Source organism: Lactuca virosa, chromosome 7 (assembly GCF_052849685.1).
Source record: "Lactuca virosa cultivar CGN04683 chromosome 7, Lactuca_virosa_CGN04683_v6, whole genome shotgun sequence".
NCBI classification, from domain to species: Eukaryota; Viridiplantae; Streptophyta; class Magnoliopsida; order Asterales; family Asteraceae; genus Lactuca; species Lactuca virosa.
In genome coordinates this window covers 98706787-98726868 of record NC_136432.1, presented here as the reverse complement: position 1 = coordinate 98726868, position 20082 = coordinate 98706787, and the positions used below count along the sequence as shown (strand labels likewise).

At 38.7% G+C, this 20082-nt stretch overlaps 2 protein-coding genes across 2 annotated transcripts; both read left to right on the top strand.

Annotated features, from left to right (window-relative positions):
• The first annotated feature begins 1008 nt into the window (after positions 1-1008).
• Positions 1009-2835, top strand: LOC145126966 (uncharacterized). The gene has a single exon (XM_079062230.1). The coding sequence runs from the start codon at positions 1009-1011 to the stop codon at positions 2833-2835; it is 1827 nt and encodes a 608-aa protein (XP_078918356.1).
• An 8-nt stretch (positions 2836-2843) lies between these two features.
• LOC145126965 (uncharacterized) lies at positions 2844-3689 on the top strand. The gene has a single exon (XM_079062229.1). The coding sequence runs from the start codon at positions 2844-2846 to the stop codon at positions 3687-3689; it is 846 nt and encodes a 281-aa protein (XP_078918355.1).
• Positions 3690-20082: the final 16393 nt, after the last annotated feature.

The following is a 20082-nucleotide window of genomic DNA, read 5'->3' as shown; positions in this document are numbered from 1 at the left end:
AAATAAATATATCATGTATGACATACAAATGTATATATTACACACTATATTTAATCATATCATTTCCATAATAAAAATTCTAGGTCGCTGGTATTTGGATTGAAGGTAACGACAACATAGCCGCATATAGACGAAGTATTATCGTGTATGGCAGATCCGACAAACCACGAACAATTCAATCTTACTGGGGATGTTATGATCCATTGTGTTATCCTTTATTTTTTCCTAATGGTGAGTCTAGATGGCATTCTAATATCCCAAGACATGGATTTCCCATCAATAATATTATTAACGACGACGATGACATCCATGATGATTTAGGAGGTACACATATCCTAACTTTTTAAATTTTAGTTAAATTTACAAAGATTACATGTTTGTATAAATCATTAATTTTTTTTTCACGACATCAACATTGTGTAGACTCTAATACAAAAGGAGGGCGGAATACTGTAAGTATGCGAGAGTACTATTGCTATAAGTTTCAAATCCGGTCAAATTATAATGTAATTTTGTTGGGAGGGAGATTACTACAACAGTTTGTAGTAGATATCTACATCAAGCTTGAGACTTCACGTTTGGCGTTTTGTAGAAAAAACCAGTCAAAAATAAGAGCAGATTTATACCAAGGTGTTGTGGACTGTGTTAATGCCGGTGAGGTTCGATCGAATATGATAGGGCAACGTGTTGTGTTGCCTGCAAGTTTCATCGGAGGCCCACGTGACATGCGGCGACGATTTCTTGATGCCATAACTTTAGTTCAAGATTACTGACATATTTCTTACAATGACATGCAATCCAAACTGGCCGGAAATAAAAGATGAGTTACTCCCTTGGCAGACAGCTCAAGATCGACCGGACCTTGTGTCAAGAGTTTTTCGTGCTAAGTTATAGGATCTTAAGAAACAACTCTTCACGAAACACGTCCTCGGCGTGGTGGGTGCGTATGTTTATGTCATTGAGTTTCAAAAGCAGGGTTTGCCACATGCACATTTCCTCTTGATAATGATGCCTCCATATAAGCTTACTAATGCAGATGAGTACGACAAAATAGTATGTGCTGAAATTCCAGACCCGATAAGGCATCCTAAAATGCACCAATTGGTCGTCTCACACATGATACATGGTCCTTGCGGTGGCTTAAACTCTGACTGTCCTTGTATGAATAATGAGCAAAAGAAATGTCGTTTTAGATACCCTCGACAATTCAATGAAACCACCGTACAAGGAAAGGACTCTTATCCCGTGTATCGAAGGAGAGATAATGGTATAGAGGTGGACATACGAGGAAATAAGATGGATAACAGATGGGTGGTCCCGTATAACCCAAAGTTGTTGATGATGTTTAACTGTCATATGAATGTTGAGGTCTGCTCGAGTATTACCTCTGTGAAATATGTGTTTAAGTATATTTACAAAGGTCATGATAAACAAGTTATCAATATTGATCCGGATGGAGAACGTATTGTTATCGATGAGATAAAACGGTTTCAGGATGCACGATATGTCTCGCCTCCCGAGGCAATATGGAGGATTTTTAGCTTCGCACTTTCTCAGATACATCCTTATGTGATGGATTTGCATGTACATCTCCCAAAACAACAGATGGTTAGGTTCAGTGAGGATGATACACTGGCTAGCGTTGTTGAGAATGAGAAAGATAAGAGATCAATGTTGACTGCGTTTTTTCTAAAAAATAAAGAAGATATCCGTGCAAGAGAATATAAATACAGAGATTTTCCTAAAAATTTTACGTGGGATCCGAATTCACGTCGTTGGAATCATCGAAAACTAGGATTAATGCGAGGTCGTTTGGTTTCTGCTAATCCTGCTGAAGGGGAGCGATACTACCTTCGCCTACTTTTATTGCATATTAGTGGTCCTACGTGTTTTGAAGATCTCTATACGGTGAACAACGTAAAACACCCAACATTTCGAAAAGCAGCTCTTGAAAGAGGGTTGATAGAGTCTGATGATGGTTTATCACAATGTCTTACAGAGGCTTCTTTCTTTCAATTTCCCAATGTTCTTAGAAGGTTGTTTGCAACGATATTGAGTTTTTGTGCGCCAGGGGATGTTCGTAGGTTATGGGATGACCACTACAATGCTCTTTCAGAAGATTATAGGCGACAATATGGAAGTGTTGAAAGAGTCCAGAATATGGTCCTCACTGACATCATGATATTCCTACAATCTATGGGTGACGATATTGATGATTTTGATCTTCCAAAGATAAATCAAAATGTCGATTTAGAATTTGGAGTTTTTCGTGAGGTACAAGAAGAATGCTCTATAGTTTTAGAACCTGAACATTTACAAGCCCGAGATTTTCTCAATCCTGAACAGAAATGTGCGTATGATGAGGTAATGCGGCATGCCCATAATGATATTCCAGGAGTTTTCTTCATAGACGGTCCTGGTGGAATTGGAAAAACGTTGTTGTACAAAGCTTTACTTGCTAATATTCGTTCATGTGGTCATATTGCACTCGCGACCGCTTCTTCGGGTGTTGCGGCTAATAATATGCCAGGGGGGAGAACAGCTCACTCGCGCTTTAAAATTCCAATCAATCTTGAAAATAACTCGGTCTGCAAGATTTCAAGACAAAGTGGTACTGCTCAACTACTTAGGACTGCAAAAGTAATCATTTGGGACGAAGCGTCTATGGCTAAAAGACATGCATTGGAGGCAGTTGATCGTACAATGAAAGATATCACTGGGGTGATGCTCCCGTTTGGTGGAAAGATAATGGTTTTGGGAGGTGATTTCAGACAAGTGTTGTCGGTGGTTAGACGTGGAACACGAGCACAGACTGTGGATTCAAGTTGCGGTTAACTATAAATATGAGAGCACTATCTGATCCATGGTTCTCAGACTTTCTATTACGTGTCGGTGATGGAGTTGAAGAAACGGTGCATGGAAACTTTATTCGCATCCCTGATGATATGATAATTCCCTACACTAAAAAGGAAAAGTCATTGCATGCTTTGATTGATGCAATCTTTCCATCTTTTGAAATTAATAGATCTGAACCAGATTATATTATTTCGCGTGCAATACTATCCACAAGAAATGATAGTGTCGATGAGATTAATGATTATTTGATCGGCCGATTCCATGGAGAAGAGAGAATTTACTATAGTTTTGATGAAGCTGTGGACGATATAAATAACTTCTATCCCGTGGAATTCTTGAACACGCTCAGTGTTAGTGGTTTGCCCCCTCATTACTTAAGATTGAAAGTTGGATGCCCGATAATACTGTTACGGAATCTCGACCCGTCAAATGGATTATGTAACGGCACTCGATTGATATGTAAAAGTTTTCAGCACAATGTCATAGATGCCGAAATAGCTGTTGGTCAACATGCTGGAAAGAGGGTATTTTTGCCAAGGATTCCTCTAAGTCCGTCTGAAGATGACCTGTTCCCGTTCAAGCTTAAGAGAAAGCAATTTCCAATTCGATTATGTTTTGCAATGACAATAAATAAAGCTCAGGGACAAACAATTCCAAATGTAGGAATTTATCTTCCAGAATCGGTTTTCTCGCATGGCCAACTTTATGTGACATTATCCAGAGGGATATCACGTGCCACTACAAAAGTATTGGTGAAGCCCGATGAACAATTCAACGGCAGTGAAGTCTATACGTCAAATGTCGTGTATAAAGAAGTGTTGCGCGATCAATAATGATCAGCCAATCATGTGTTCGTGTTCATTTTTAAAGAATCTCAACTTTTCATTTTTTATTATTTTTTTATTCTGTTTCTACGAGCATGGCTCTTATTGATAATTGTTTATGTGCATTAAACTATTTAAGCAAAAAAATAATCCTATATACGAAGTAATTTCTGAAAAAAAACCGCACCCGTCGCTTGGCGCGGGTAGACGGCTAGTACTTAATTATAAAGATATAATTAATAAAGAATAAAAATAAGCGTCAAAATTAAAGTCTGAGATAAGCCCGACATCTTTACATAAATTTGTAGTGGTCGAAACAAGGATTCCGGATATATAAAGAATGCCGAAATCCGAGTTATAAAGAAGAAGTTATGACCCGTTGAAGTTTTACGGCAAAACCGGCACGACACCGGGAAGCGTAAATAGTGAATTTACGATAGAGCGACTTTTGGCCTTAGTGATCTAAACAAAAGTTGTAGTATACGTTAAACCGAGAATATAAAAGTTTTCAGCACAATGTCATAGATGCCGAAATAGCTGTTGGTCAACATGCTGGAAAGAGGGTATTTTTGCCAAGGATTCCTCTAAGTCCGTCTGAAGATGACCTGTTCCCGTTCAAGCTTAAGAGAAAGCAATTTCCAATTCGATTATGTTTTGCAATGACAATAAATAAAGCTCAGGGACAAACAATTCCAAATGTAGGAATTTATCTTCCAGAATCGGTTTTCTCGCATGGCCAACTTTATGTGACATTATCCAGAGGGATATCACGTGCCACTACAAAAGTATTGGTGAAGCCCGATGAACAATTCAACGGCAGTGAAGTCTATACGTCAAATGTCGTGTATAAAGAAGTGTTGCGCGATCAATAATGATCAGCCAATCATGTGTTCGTGTTCATTTTTAAAGAATCTCAACTTTTCATTTTTTATTATTTTTTTATTCTGTTTCTACGAGCATGGCTCTTATTGATAATTGTTTATGTGCATTAAACTATTTAAGCAAAAAAATAATCCTATATACGAAGTAATTTCTGAAAAAAAACCGCACCCGTCGCTTGGCGCGGGTAGACGGCTAGTACTTAATTATAAAGATATAATTAATAAAGAATAAAAATAAGCGTCAAAATTAAAGTCTGAGATAAGCCCGACATCTTTACATAAATTTGTAGTGGTCGAAACAAGGATTCCGGATATATAAAGAATGCCGAAATCCGAGTTATAAAGAAGAAGTTATGACCCGTTGAAGTTTTACGGCAAAACCGGCACGACACCGGGAAGCGTAAATAGTGAATTTACGATAGAGCGACTTTTGGCCTTAGTGATCTAAACAAAAGTTGTAGTATACGTTAAACCGAGAATATAAAAAAAAAAGAACGCCCAAATCTGACTTCGTATCATGAAGTTATGATTTTTCTAAGATTTGGCTTAGCAGTGCACGACCTGAAACTCGAATTTTAGATCGAACGGTTTTTGGCTTTCGCAACCTAAATGAGAGTTGAAGATCTCATTAATAGGAACTCAGTGGTAAAAAGACAGACGAAAACGGAGTCCGTATGAAGGAGTTACGAATTTTTCGCGGTCATTTAACAGTCTAATCTCCTTCTACTGTTAAATTTAAGATCGGTCGAGAATTAGCTGACAGAGTCTAAACGAAAGTTGTAGATTATGATCCCACCTACACGTGAATATAAATAACGTTGAAAACAGAGCTCGTATGCAAGATTTATGATTTTTCTAAGTCGGGAGGGTGCTGTGCGAGTTTGGGTGAAGTGGCGCGATCACAGCCGTTGCTTCCTCCCCAAGGCTAGCCACCAGATGGTGACACGTGACACATTACGCCCAGCGTAATTTTGAGTACGCTCAGCGTAACCCTTAAAAACCCATTACGCTCAGCGTATTCGGCGCTGGCAACCTATAAATAGAGGCGCAAATCTCCCATTTTCTACACAACTCTCCACTTCTTTCCTCCCAAATACCCCCAAACCTTCAAGGTTTTTCCCTAGCACCTCCAAGGTGTTAGAAGCAAGTCCCGGACCACCAGGAAGCTCCGAGAAGAAGAGCTTTCGGCTCAGAACCTCTGCTTCGGCGGAGCCCGGTTTTGAGAAAAACCCGTTGTAAGTGAGCTACGCCTACCCTATCTTTAGTATAGATTATGTTTTAATATAGTAATGTTATTAGGACCCTATAATGAGTATTTTGGCTATTATTATGAGTTATATAAGCGTCGTTATAATGTCTTTTGAACCACTCACGGTATGGGGAATCTGGTTTGGAGGGCCGCTTGGGTTGCTGGATTCAAAAGTGCTTTATGCCAAAATGATCCTGCCCTCCGGTGTTTTATGTCTGGCCCCTGTCTGTACATAGTGGTTGGAAAATATTGTTTAAATGCTTATATAATAGTAATAATAGCTAGAATATTAATTAGTCGCGGTTAACGTTAGACTAAACCCTAGTGGTATTGATACTAGGTTTTGTCAAGGGAAAATTGTTTTGAGATAACGAAGCGCTGTCTGAGTTTGGAGTCACCACCTTAACAGGTGAGTGATAGTCACTTTCATCTTACACATAGATATGAAGTATTTTATATCAATTACGTGCTATGTGTGCGTATTATCTGTATACTTGCTATCTATGCTGGATGAACGATTTTTATACATGTTTTAAATGATTTAAACTGTATATGTATTTTATATCTACAAAAATGTTGGGGTAAAACATGGGTAGATGTAATAGACGATGTGTGATAAAATGATGAGAGGCCTTGATGTTGTTGTTGTTGATTCTGTCATCTAGCGGAGTATAGATGACGACCACAGACTCTTCTAGACAGTCCAGTGGAACGCTAGGAGGCTCGCAACCTGTAGGTGTTTGTGAACGATGTGTTCACCGGTGTACTCCATCCCCCTCATGGTTGCCTTAAGGACATTTATTGCTAAGGAATCCCCATAGCAGTAGTGTCCATCCCGATGATGATCCTTAGGCTAGGTCCCTTATGATAGGTGTTTAGGGACGTAAAGTGAGGATAACGGGAACGGGTAATCGGGTTATTGTTGGTTGATGAAATTAAATAAATTATTTATTGTGGGTTGAAAACCCTATGTGCTCACCAGGCTCCCAAGCCTGACCCACTCAGTTTCATGTATTATAGGTAGTGGCGCTCGAGCATAGATGTGATGTTTTGGATGAGGGATTACGGATATAGGCCTGTAAATATGAATAAATGTAGTAAGGCTTATATTGTACTGTTTATGCTTTTGATATGTATCGAACATGACATCCCGAGGTTTTTAATGAAATATAATTCTACGGAAATGCTTTGATAAATCTTTATCATATTTTATTTTGGGAACAAATTCCGCAACACTTTTATTTAAAATTTTACTCTTTTTTAAACAAAGCATAAACAAAATCGGTCTTTTCTGGTCGTGAAAATGGGGATGTCACATTACACCCAGTTCCCTGACTAGGAACACTATTCCAAATTTCAGGAATCGTGCCCAAAAACCTTGTATATACACTTGACTTCCCGACACGTTTTCACCGACCTGCTACTCCCACGAGTATAATGATGGTCAATAAAAAAAATTCTCACATTGCATCCAAATTCCTCATCAGATCAGGTGTATCCCCACCTGACAAAACACTCGAGGCATTTACGACAAACTTCATGATTCGAGATTCTTGAACTGATACCCAACTTTGGTAACCCAACTCCTATAAATAGCTCACAAGCAACAGGGTTCATGATGCAGACATTCAGCAAGAGACTTTTAATGCACATTTAATAATCCCAACAACTTTTTACTGTCCACATGATCCAAACTAGCTAGTCATTGAGTCTTCCGTCTCCCAAAGTGCACTAACACCCAACCATGCCAATAGTACTAACGATCTGAGACCTAAGAGTCTCACCAAGATGACTACTGGGCCCCACCCATATGAGTCATACAACCACTGGTTCACGATACCTCATGGCACCCTCTATCCACTAGAATGATAAGCTCACAATACTACGTTAATCTTGGCCCTATCCCATCACTGTCTTGAAGACTCACGATCAGCACCACATGGCCTAAATATACTTAACCATCAATCCACCGACTTGCAGAAACCCAATCAACATCCCTCTCAGTTCTAACCGAGCACAACATGGGTCATACCTTTCTATCACACACAATTCCTTTGACAACACAAGTTGATACCAACGCAAAACCAGACGAAAACATGGTCGCATACAACCATATAATGAGATAGGCGATCATACTCTTGTTCCAAATCGAAGGCTATAACCCAAATAATAACCATGTCAATAATACTAACCAAGCGTTCTCATGCTATCTTACTCAGTCCACATGTACCCCTCATGACCATAATCGAGGCACTAACACAATGTACACCCCTAAAGGGAGATACATAACCAATCCTAGATCTACTGCATTCTTTGTTCCTCACAACCTTACCTAAAGGGTGAAGTACCAACATATCTAACGAAATGATGAACCTCAAACGTTAACAGAAACATCCTCATGAACGACCGATACAAGATCCCACACCTCGATTGAAACTGAATAGATCCCACCAATATGTAACTAGCTCGATAAACTTCCAAAGTTATTTAGAAACATTGTTAACACCCTGGTTGGACCAATCTAAATACCAAACTTGTGGACATGTGTAACGCCCTCGTTTATGGCTTAGCATTAATATTATGATGTAATAGTTAAGGTCAACAATTGTATCCTATATTGAAGTAATGAAGAGGAATTATTTGAGTATTATGTGATTTAAGTGATATTTGTGCTACATATTAGCTTATAACGATCTAATAAAATAATAATAAAAATATGTGTCAAAAATAAAATAATAGATAGACCCAATATCTATGAAGAAATTTGTAGTGGTCGTGACAAGGATTCCGGAGATATAAATAACGCTGAAATCCGACTTATAACGAAGAAGTTATGACTCGTCGAAGTTTTGCGACAAAACCGACACGACGCTGTGTATCGTAAAAATGAGTTTGCGGTAACATACTTTTTAGCCTTATCGATCTAAATGAGAGTCATAGTATACGTTAAACCGATAGCATGCATATAAAGAACGTCCAAATCAGACTTCATTAGAGGACGTTATGATTTTTCTAAGATTTGGCATAATAGTATGCAGCCCGAAAATCAAATTTTAGATCGATCAATTTTTAGCCGATGCAATCTAAACAAGAATTGAAGATCTCGTTAATAAGAACTCAATGATTTAAAGTCAGACGAAAATGGACGTCGAATTACAAAGCTATGAATTTTTAACGGACTTTAACTATCTAAGCCTGTTAAAATATAACTTTAAAAATAAATTCAAAATTAGCCGATGGAGTCTAAACGAAAGTTGTAGATCACATCGCTACCTACGCGTGAATATAAAGAATGTCAAAAACGGAGCTCGTATGTGAAAGTTACGGAATTTAGAAGGTAGTTAAATTATGGGATAAGATGTGAGGCTGACACGTGGCATAATCCTGACCGTTGCTTCCTCCCCACGCCTTGCCACCAGATAGTGACACCTGTCCACATACGCCCAACATACTGTAGTACACCCAGCGTATCCTTTTTGTACGCCCCGCGTACTCCGAGTTCCCAGCCTATAAATATAGGCGCAGATCTCTGGTTTTCTTCACACCAAAACCATTCTTTCTCTCTCAAATACCCTCCTTAGCTCCTCCCCTTCCCTAGCACTTCCCAAGTGTTAGAGGCGAAGCCCAGAGCACCAGAAGGCTCCAAGAAGAAGAGCCTTCGGCTCATAAGTTCTTCCCCTGCAGAGCCCGACTCCTATCTAAACCCCATTGTAAGTGAGTTATGCTTACCTTACTTTAAGTATAACTTATGTTTAAGTTCTTTATCGTTATTATGAACCTATAAACAAGATTTATCAGTGATTCAAAGTCGTTATACTGATTTATCTACTTACGGGGATGATGTCTAGGTTGTGATTTAGTGAGGTGTTTAAAGTGGGCTTTCCAAACAGTATACTACGTATACCAAATGGACCCTACCTCCAATATGATCCTACATGGTTGTTCCTTACTTGATAGATCATGATGTAGACCTTGAGTTAATAATAAATCTAGACTGATAATTAGTCGCAATAAATATTAGACTAAAATCTATTGATAATGATACTAGGTTTCATCAAAGGAAAATAAAATTGTTAGAAGCAAAGCGTTGTCCGAGTTTGGAGTCATCACTTTAACAAGTGAGTGCGTAGTTACTTTCATCTTACACATAGATATGAAGTATGTAATATAAATTACGTACTACGTGTGCATATTATCTGTGTTCTTGATATCTATGTTGGATGAACATAATATACATGTTTTATTCGATTTAAACTGTATATGTATTTCATACCTATAATTATGATGGGTAGATGATATAGATGATGAAATAATTGATGAGAGGCCTCGATGTTTAAGCTGATTCAGTCATCTAGCGAGTTATAGATGACGACCACGGACTATTCTAGACAGTCTAGTGGAATGCTGATAGGCTCGCAACCTGTAGGTGTTTTTGAACTACGTGCTCACCAGGTGTACTCCATCCCCCTCATGGTTGCCTTTTTGACATATATTGCTAAGGAATCCCCTAAGCAGTGTTGTCCATCCCGATGAAAATCCTTAGGCTAGGTCCCTTAAGTTAGATGCTTATGGACAGAAAGTGAGGATAACGGGAACGGGTAATCGGGTTGATTTTGATAAAATTAATAAACATAATTATTGTGGGTTGAAAACCCTATGTGCTCACCAGGCTCCGAAGCCTGGCCCACTCAGTTTCTTGTATTACAGGTAGTGGCAAAAGATCACAAGAGTGTTGATCTGATGAGGGATCTATGGATTATAGGTCATTAGGATAATAGACGTTGTAAGGCATGTACTATCTCTGTTTATGCTTATGTATTGTATTAACAATGACATCCCATCATTTTTAATATAATTAAAACACATTTCTTTGGAAATGCTTTGATAATATCTTTACATATTTTTAGGAACAAATTCTGCAACATATTTCTTTAAAAAGGATACTCTGATTTTCAAATAAAGCATAAATAAATCGGTCTTTTCTGGCTGTGAAATTGTGGATGTCACAACATGACATGCCAAAATTGGATTCTATGCAGATCCTAAGCCACAACTGAAAAACTAAACAACGTCACACCGAGGTATGAACTTCCAATAACCAAGGACAACTGCCAAACCCAAGCCCACTATGAACAACACTTCCATAACCAACAATTGAGGGTACCCATACCCAAAAATCAAAATATACAATGTACAGATTTTGACGATAGGTTAACACATCCAATGAACATCAACTGATAAAGCTCGAAACTTTCAAAGAACCTCAGCTATTGACGATGAATGAAATAACCAACGATCGAGAATGCATTAATAACTAATCCAATGACCCAATATACTGCTGAACAAAACCCATGTCAAACTGCACATACCAAACCAATCAACAACTGCTCGTCCTGGACTTTAGATATCAATCTATGCAACGAGCTCACAAATCCCTCAATAATCGATACTCAAACTGAGCGACCCAAACAACTCATGACCTAAACATCGGCATTCCCCAAAGGAACCACTGTCTACAATGAGCTTCTTGTCCATAAATCCCTGCTGTGAAGACAACTCATGCATTACTGAGCACATATATTTGATAACAACCTGCTCTGTGCCCTCGAGTTGACCAAGTCTTGAACCAAAGTCTCACATACCCGAACCGCAGATACATGTGACCTACTCTTCTAAAACCATAAACTCTAAAAGATTGATGATTCTCCAAACAAAATACCCAGTTCTCCCCCACATAGGGTTCAAACTACCACCAACTGGCATTACAACCATGCCAAATCTCCAAAATGGCTAAACCAGATACATAACATCCCATACCTTTGGAATGTATAACACAATGCAAGATGATCTTCCAGATGAAGACCAAGCGAAATCAAAGAAATTTTGAATCTCAGATGGAGACCTAAGAAACTCCCCAATCATAACTGCCTCTAACATCAAGAATCCCATGTAGATGCATAAGCAATACTTTTGACAATCCATTTATAACACTGATTCTCTATCTATAAAAAAGGAACTACCATACACCTCGTATGCAAATCCCTAATCATCAATTTGTCACGAGAATCATTCTTAAATACAAGAGCCATCAATCTAATAGTTGGGATACATCAGAGAAAAAAAAAATTCATTCCCAATTCACCTCCCTTGATCACCTGAAACAATCATCTAGCACCTGACCTAACTGTACTCAAAGAAAGAAACTTTATTTCAACTTTACTCAAAGAAAGCAAACAATTGATATCATCTCAAGGCAATCATACCACAAGAATCCTCTTGTGCATTCCCACACTACCATATTTGTCGCTAAAGAAAACCCCAATTATCTAGTCTCATGATGGGTTTACACCCCAGCTCTAAAAATCACAGGTCTGATCTCTCTTTTCTCTAACCACATAAAATTAAAAGAACATAAACCCCATCGTAGGTACTGACATCCCAATCCATCGGCCAATTACTCAGCCTCCGGCTGCAATCCTCGAGCCGATCATCACAATCGCTTCCTTCCCGAGTCCCGCGACTCAATTGGCACTACCTCAAGCTAGGCCCGCGAGACTTCCAAATCAACTAATTCACCTAGCTCTACACCATTCAACTCAGACTGACATGGCCACTAAGGCCTAATCAGTCACCAGACCCATCCTCAGTCTGAACAACCATAACCGAAAGGTCGATAAAGACAGGAACACACTGTAATGAATCATAATGCAGACCATTCTATCTACCCTCAACCAGCTCCTTAGAATCCTCGAAATTTTCCTTAATTCGAGTACGAATCCTGTGCTTTTAGTAGTATGGGCCCAATACTACCTTCCACACCTATTCATACTTTCCATAAGAATTGTTTCGGATCTTCTAAGTGACTACTCATGTCCACTGCCATCAGATCTAACCATATATACCCACTCTTAAATGAGCACACACTGCTAATCTTCCTAGATTCTCCTTCTAGGATCCCTCTTTCGAAAATGCTCAAACAAGCACATTTTAACATTCTTCCTAGGATTTCCTCCAAACTACTATGTCCATCAGCTGTAGAAGAGACTCCCTCTAATAGATATTGGTACACCGTGCAGTCTAAAAATCTCTTTGAGGTAAGTTCTTGTTAGCTTCTCTATCTTGTCGGTTTCTTTTATTGGTAGAAAGTGTGGATTTGTTCAATCTATCGACAATCACCCCAAATGGTATCATAACCAACTGTTGGCTTGGGTAACATAGTTATGAAAATCATTGCATGGATTATGCCTGATTCATCTAATACAGTTCCGTGTATACGAGTCGTACATAGTTAAGATTGAAAAGCCAGTCGAATAAATGATTCATATCTAAGCCCACATCCAGACAAGGAAAAGGGGTCAAAGTGGAATCATCAATTCTAAGCCTGTAGAATCTTAATTACGTACTACTCTTATGTATACATTTGATAGTATTAGATCAATCGCATAAATCTTTTGGGGTCTTTGTTGGTGAACTTGACTTTCGGTGCGAGTAGTATTCCTGGAAACCCTGTTGGCAGTACTTGAGCAAAGTTATAGAAAATTTGGTGCTCCTTACGTGACTACTCCGTTGGAGGTTTTTGTTGGTTTCCTTGATTGTCATTAGGGTTTGAAGTGTCGACTCCGTTTTCATTTTCTTTTGTGTTGTTAGGGTTGAATTTCGTCATGACAACTGCCACTGCAGCCGTTACAGCGGCTTGGAACGTAGCGGAGTCTATGTGTAGGATCAGGGTTTCGGCGGTTGGTTGATCAAATTAGTCATTTATGCGAGGTAGTGGGTAACTATTCTTAATGGTATGCTTGTTCAGTTCTCGGTAGTCGATGTACATACGAAACGATCTGTCTTTCTTCTTGACGAACAAGACCGGTGCTCCTTATGGGGAGAAGCTTGGTCTAATAAATCCTTTACTAAGAGGTTCGTTAAGTTTACCGGAGCGTTCCTGCATCTCTGTTGGAGCTGGACGGTAAGGCGATTTGAAACTCGACTTGACGTTGTGGTGAAAATCTTGATCGTTCGTCGGGAAGGTCGTGTACTTCTGGGATATTATTTGGTGTTTTCGCTTTAAGTCTAAAAACTATTGGGTAGGTTAGAAGGGCGTGGTACCCCTTACCTGGGTACTTCTGAAGGGTTTTGCGTTATGGGTCGGAAAAATTTCATCTGACGGTTGTTTAAGGGAAGAGTTCTTTTCATCTAGCACATAAACTTTGCATGGTAAGAACCAAGCCAAACCATGTCAGATGATGATGACGTAACTTCTTAATGATTTTAATATTATGCTGGTCTGGAAGAAGAAATGATTACTAGGATGAAGACTAACCTTGGTATTAATACTACAAACCCTATTATATCACAAATTATAAGTACAGACTAAACGAGGGTTCTGATAATTTGAAATAATGAACTTTCTTGAAGTAATCCCTACTAGGTTTTTCTATTATCGTCCGGTGTGTGCAAGAAGGTATAATTATAACGTAACGTGTAAAATTCTGTAAAATTTCAGGGGTCTAATTATTGGGGTTTAGATACGCACCAGAACTTCCTACCAGAGTTCCTTGTTGCCTTTTCATGTTCCGTTGTTACACTCCCCCTGTTCCCCGTCATTCCTCTCCGTTGGGCAGTCCCTCTTGAAGTGCCCTATTTCACCACAAAGGTGGGATATTAGACTGGCGTCCACATTGGTGGTTGAAGTGATGAGCTCGACCGGGGTCCTACAGAGACGGGTCGTGTGCCCCTTCCTGTTGCATCTATTGCAATGCAGTACTCGGCAGACTCCATAATGATGGTAGTTGCACTTAGTGCAGTGTGGGAGGTTTCCTAGGTACGGTGTGGTCGGTGTTGCGATAGTAGGGTTGATGGGGATATTGACTGCCCCAACTTGATACTCTTCTGAAGGCCCTTGAGTTGAACTGGTCCCTTTCTTGCTCTCGAACTTTCGTTTCAGTATATTAGGTTTGAGGTCTCGAGTGTCTTTACAAACAGGCACTCGTTGTTGTACTTGGTTATCACCGTGATTGGGGTTGTCGATAACATTTCCACTAACATTTGCGTTGTTAGCATTTAGGTTAGTCATGACAGCTGCTACAGCAGCTGTGACCGCAGCTTGAAAAGTAGCCAAATCTATCTGAAGAGTTGGTGCTTTGCCAGCGGTTTGGTTACGTTTCTTCGGAGGCATGATTCTGTTATACGATAAGAAAATGAGTTTGTGAGCGGTTATGGTTGGCTCTAGGTGTATTCTGATCATTCATGTGAATGTAAGTTTTTTTTTTCGTTTTGTTATATGTTCTCGATGGTTCGACCTACATCCCTATGATGTAGTCCTGGTAAAGAGTAGGAGTAAGTTTCTAAAATGGTTACAAGACGAGTGTTTATCCAACTAAATCATCTTTGATTGGAGGTATAATGCTTTCCACTTTTGAAAAGATTTGAAAGTGATACATGATGGAGTCTACACAAGGTAGACTTATGAGTTTGAGAATTATTCACTCTTGACTGGAATTCCGTGATCCGATATATTGCTATTAGCAGTAACGGAAGGACGATAAGCTTAAAACCTAACGTGAGAAATGTAATCACTAAATCACTAGGTGGCATTAATAGTCATTACTATGACGAAGGGGGGTATTCACGCACTTCGTATGGAACACGCGTGGTTTTTCCTTGGTTCTATGATTTAATCCGAGCGGTAATGGTTCATTCTCCCTTGGTATCTACATGGTGTCCTTCTCCTCTGTAGGTACATGGAAATTCTGTGTCGTCTTACTTCCGATTCTAACACTGATCCCCATTACTTCATAACGGAGAGTTCGAATCCCGAAAGTTCACGCGAACTTTTCCTCGGTGTCTTTAAAAAGGTAACGACAGGTTGTGGTTTCTATAGTTTCCTCTTGGTTGCGAGTGCAGACGGTGTTAATTTCAGAGGCAGCAGCTATTAACTAAGTTTGCGAAGATGGAGATAATGATAAGAATTCAAGAGTGAGAATAATGAAAGTGATCCATGAACTCAATCACCATAGTTTAACCATTAAATGAGAGTGTGATTTTGGTAGAGTTCTAACAATAGAAGGATAAAAGTATTTGGACAAAGATTTCCCTGGGAGATTACACGTTTGCCGATGTCATTGGTAGCAAAGATGTGATAAGTTCGGAAAATTTTTGACCTTGGAGTAGGTCTTACATCACACCAGAATTGAGAAAATTTTAACAGTACATAGACCTAACCGACTGAAAGTTCAAGGTCTTAACATAAGCATGAAATTAATACTAGAGTCTATACATAGACCTAATTTATATCCAAAAGAGAGAGTAGAGTAGACTCTACTTGCGGCGAGAACCGCTCGAATGAGTCCTTGATTCTGCCGACGCTCCATGTCCAACATGCGTCTTTCAAACGTTGCCTGATGACCTCGAAGTTCACTGACTTCAGCTTGGGTTGTAGTTAGTTCTCTCTGCATGGTCATATTTTGGTTCAGGGTTCTTCCATGAGCATTCTCTAGATGGCGAATGCGAACTGTATTGACTCCCGCATCGGCATCAACCTCCATGACCCGGTTCATGGCTGCCCTTCCCTGTTCCTCATTATGAGCAACCCTGCGAACCAAAACAGGCAGGATTTTGTCTGCTAAGCCTCCCTCTCTCATATTATAGAAGCTTCAGTCTCCGTTGTAGGGTAAGGGTTGACCTTGCTCGTGACTCCATCTGTTCAAGTTTGCTGCCTACAGGGGTGTGGGGCCTTGAAATCCTAGTCGAGGGTTAGGATTTGGGATAGGAGCCACCAGGGATAGATTATTGACTTCTGGCTCGGAGTCAGAATCTTCTGGGAAATTTTCCACGTAATCGTCATCCAATGAAATTGCATGATTCTCTTCTTGCTCCGCATCGGTCCATCCACCATTATCTTGGTTGGGAAAGTACGGGTCGCCGGGGAGATGGGATCCAGTCATGAAATCTAAGCGAGGAAAGGATGTAAGATGTTGGATTAATGTCTAAGTCCATAACTATAATTGGTAAGACTTGACCCGACCCGGCATGGTCCATTTGGGTTGCATGGCATCATGCATTTGGATAGACTATAATGAGAGAAATAACACTTAAGGTTGGTTAATATATTATAAGTTCTAATATAATAATAAGGTTATTTAATTAGTATTGATCAAGAATTAATTTGGAATTAATTAAGTAATCAAAAGGAGACTAATTAAATATATGGGTTGATTGTGTAAATCATTCATTCTTATATATGTGGGCTTGTGATCCAAGATTTCTTATGTTGGACTAAGTCCATGGGGTGACCCATGGATACTCCATGGAGGTTAAAATCCATGGATTGTAACTTGAGTGACATATCTTAAAGAGGGTAAGTCAACACTAGTCAAATGTTTATGATCATCTTAATGATTAAGATACCATATCACAATTGGTCCTCTAAAGTCAAGAAGAGGAGTCATGAATTATTGAAATGTTTAAATCAAAAAGATGAGTCATACTTCGTTCCAAAACAATTCTTAGAGTCATACACCAAGATTGTAACTTGAGTGACATATCTTAAAGAGGGTAAGTCAACACTAGTCAAATGTAAGAGTAAAAGGTTATCTACTCTTGTACATTTGAAATTGGTAAGTTGTGATGTTTTGGATAAAACAGAGACCAACTTAGGCCAATTGTATAAAGTGTTAGTCTTGATAAAGAATCCGCGCTATCTCTTGAATATTTGACAAGGGAGTCTTATATGTCAAGAGGACAGTGGGAGTCTTAAAGCTCTTGAAAGTTTCAAGACTTAATCAAGAATAAAACCTAAAGTCCTTCACTAGCACACGACTTGAGGTTTATAACCTATCGTGTTGAAATTTTTGTGCCTATTCAAGTTGGCTTTGCATAGGAGTTCTGAGAGTTCTCAATTGGTTGCACAACTACTTGGAAGCAATGGCAGGCACCTGAGCTGCCAAATGGCAAGAATTTAAGATTGCACAAGTTTAATCAATATGAGTTTGGATTTGTCACTAACCTTGTCTTGTGATTATGGTTTTGACAAATTCACATGGATAAGAACACATACACTATTAAATCTAAGTGTCATAAGGTTTCTCTCCGATTCATGAAAATGATGGTGAGGAAACACTTTCACTAAGTAGATTTTAGCTAGATAGCAATTGTGATATTTGCATTCTCAAAGTCGTTAGTGGAGCGTGTGTGATTTACCGGCACACTAACATGGACTTGTGAGAAGTGGCAAAGGTCTAAACAATTGAGACTATGATTACGACATCCCTTTTCATAGTTCTAAAATTGTTTAGACACACATGTGAGCTATCTAAGAGAGGTGTATGATTTTGATAAAGTTTTATCAAAACAATCTAGTATCAGAAATCTGAACTTTGGTAAGAAAGTCAATAAAGTATTGATTTCTAGAAGTCCAGCTGATTTCTGAGTACATGTCAAAGCTAGTGGGAGCATAAGTGTTATGCTAATAATCATCATGTTAGTGGGAGCATGATAATTATTGTTAGTGTTGCAAGTTAGCAATGTTAATTATAGAAAACAAAAGTTTCAATTCGTGAGGCTGCAGGGATTGAAAAAGTTGTTTTGCTATAATTAAGGGAGAGGATATACTTCATTTCAGTTCTAAAGGCTTAGATTGAGACCTTAATCATCTTTAGTCAAGAATATATATATGAATTTCATGTTGGATTGGTTCAACTTAAGGAAATTCTATATATTGCGTTCTCAAAATTCGATTATGATTACGGCATCCCTCTTCATAGTCAAATTTTGAAAACATGGCAAATAAAAATATTGTAGCAAAAGACCGGTCTAGAATCATGTCTTTATGTGAGACATCATGAATCGTGTACCATTTGCTTTGGGTACAGGATCGATTGCATGTGCTATAATATTTGTCATTTCTAAATTTTTCCAAATGCCCAGAGGCATTAAGAAGGGAAAAGGTCTAGAATTGGATATGACTAAAATGATTAAGCAATTGTCGAGGACAATCTAAGGTTTACCAAAGATTGGTTGCTCAGGGACAGTTGGAAGTATAGTGCTAATTTTGGAAGGACCATATTGACATATTCTGAAAAGAGGCATCTCTTATTCAGAAGTGATAGTCAAAATGAGAATATGGAGTTGTCTCCATAGGTGGAAGTTATCTGTGTAAGATTAGAAAACTTAATGCAAGAAGCATGTCCAAAGCAATGTACTTTGAATATGAGACTGAGTTTCCATGGAGTTGATCTCCATTGGAATACCTTATAATGACTGTTGACAAGTCTTTGTGACTTTGTACATATTCATTACAGGAGGGTCAGTGCATATAAGTTTAAAATCTAAACAGATTTCGATAAATGATAGGAATTTGAAATTCTCACATTTTTCGATAAGGATTTGGGAGTGTGAAATTAGAATCATTGAAATTATGTTCAATTGGTTTATTTCACAAAGTAAGGATCATAGACAAACATAGAGTGCATACTTGGTGTATGGCAAAGCTATTGTTTAAGAAAAACATAGTGTACATGCTTGGAGCATGGGACAACTAGTGTTTTTTAATTCAAGTATAAAGTTGATAAAACCGAAACAATGAATAATGAGTAATCAGTATGGTGATAAATAAAAGTGTTTATTTATATTCATAGGGTTTGATACCATATTTGATTCATTTATTCTTGTGTTTCACTTTGCATGTTTTTGACTTCCAGAATAACTAAGTCGCGCTTCCTGAATGATTAAGTTATTCAAACCATCCACAGTCGGTCATATGTTGGAAGTAGATATGAATCAAGAATATCATGGGTTGGTTTGTAGAGGTCCAAGTTGGTGGACAAAGTGGTGCTACAACACTCATGAGTGCTCATAAGTTCTGAGTATTGGATTCAACCCACGCTCATTTGAATCACTTCATGGATTTTATCACGAGTGATCATGAGACGATAATATCTTATATTCTTCAAACCTAGAGATATGAGTTGTTACTATGAGTTGGTTATACATTGATTGCACGAAAACGCATTCGGTAACTTGATGTTATAAAACGTGCCTTTGTGTATGATTCAACAAGTAGTAGAACAAGCCATATGAGTCGAAGTTTATCCATTCCTTTTACCTTCGGGATAAAAGCGATATCTGTGGGCCCCTCGATGATTTAGCGATGACACATGTGAGTGCTTGGCCAAGCCAGGACTGATTTGATTTGTTCAATCAGTCAGTCATCATGAATCGGAAATCGGGAAACAACAAATAGACAGAGAGAATGATTGATAATCCATGTCTCAGTCCATAT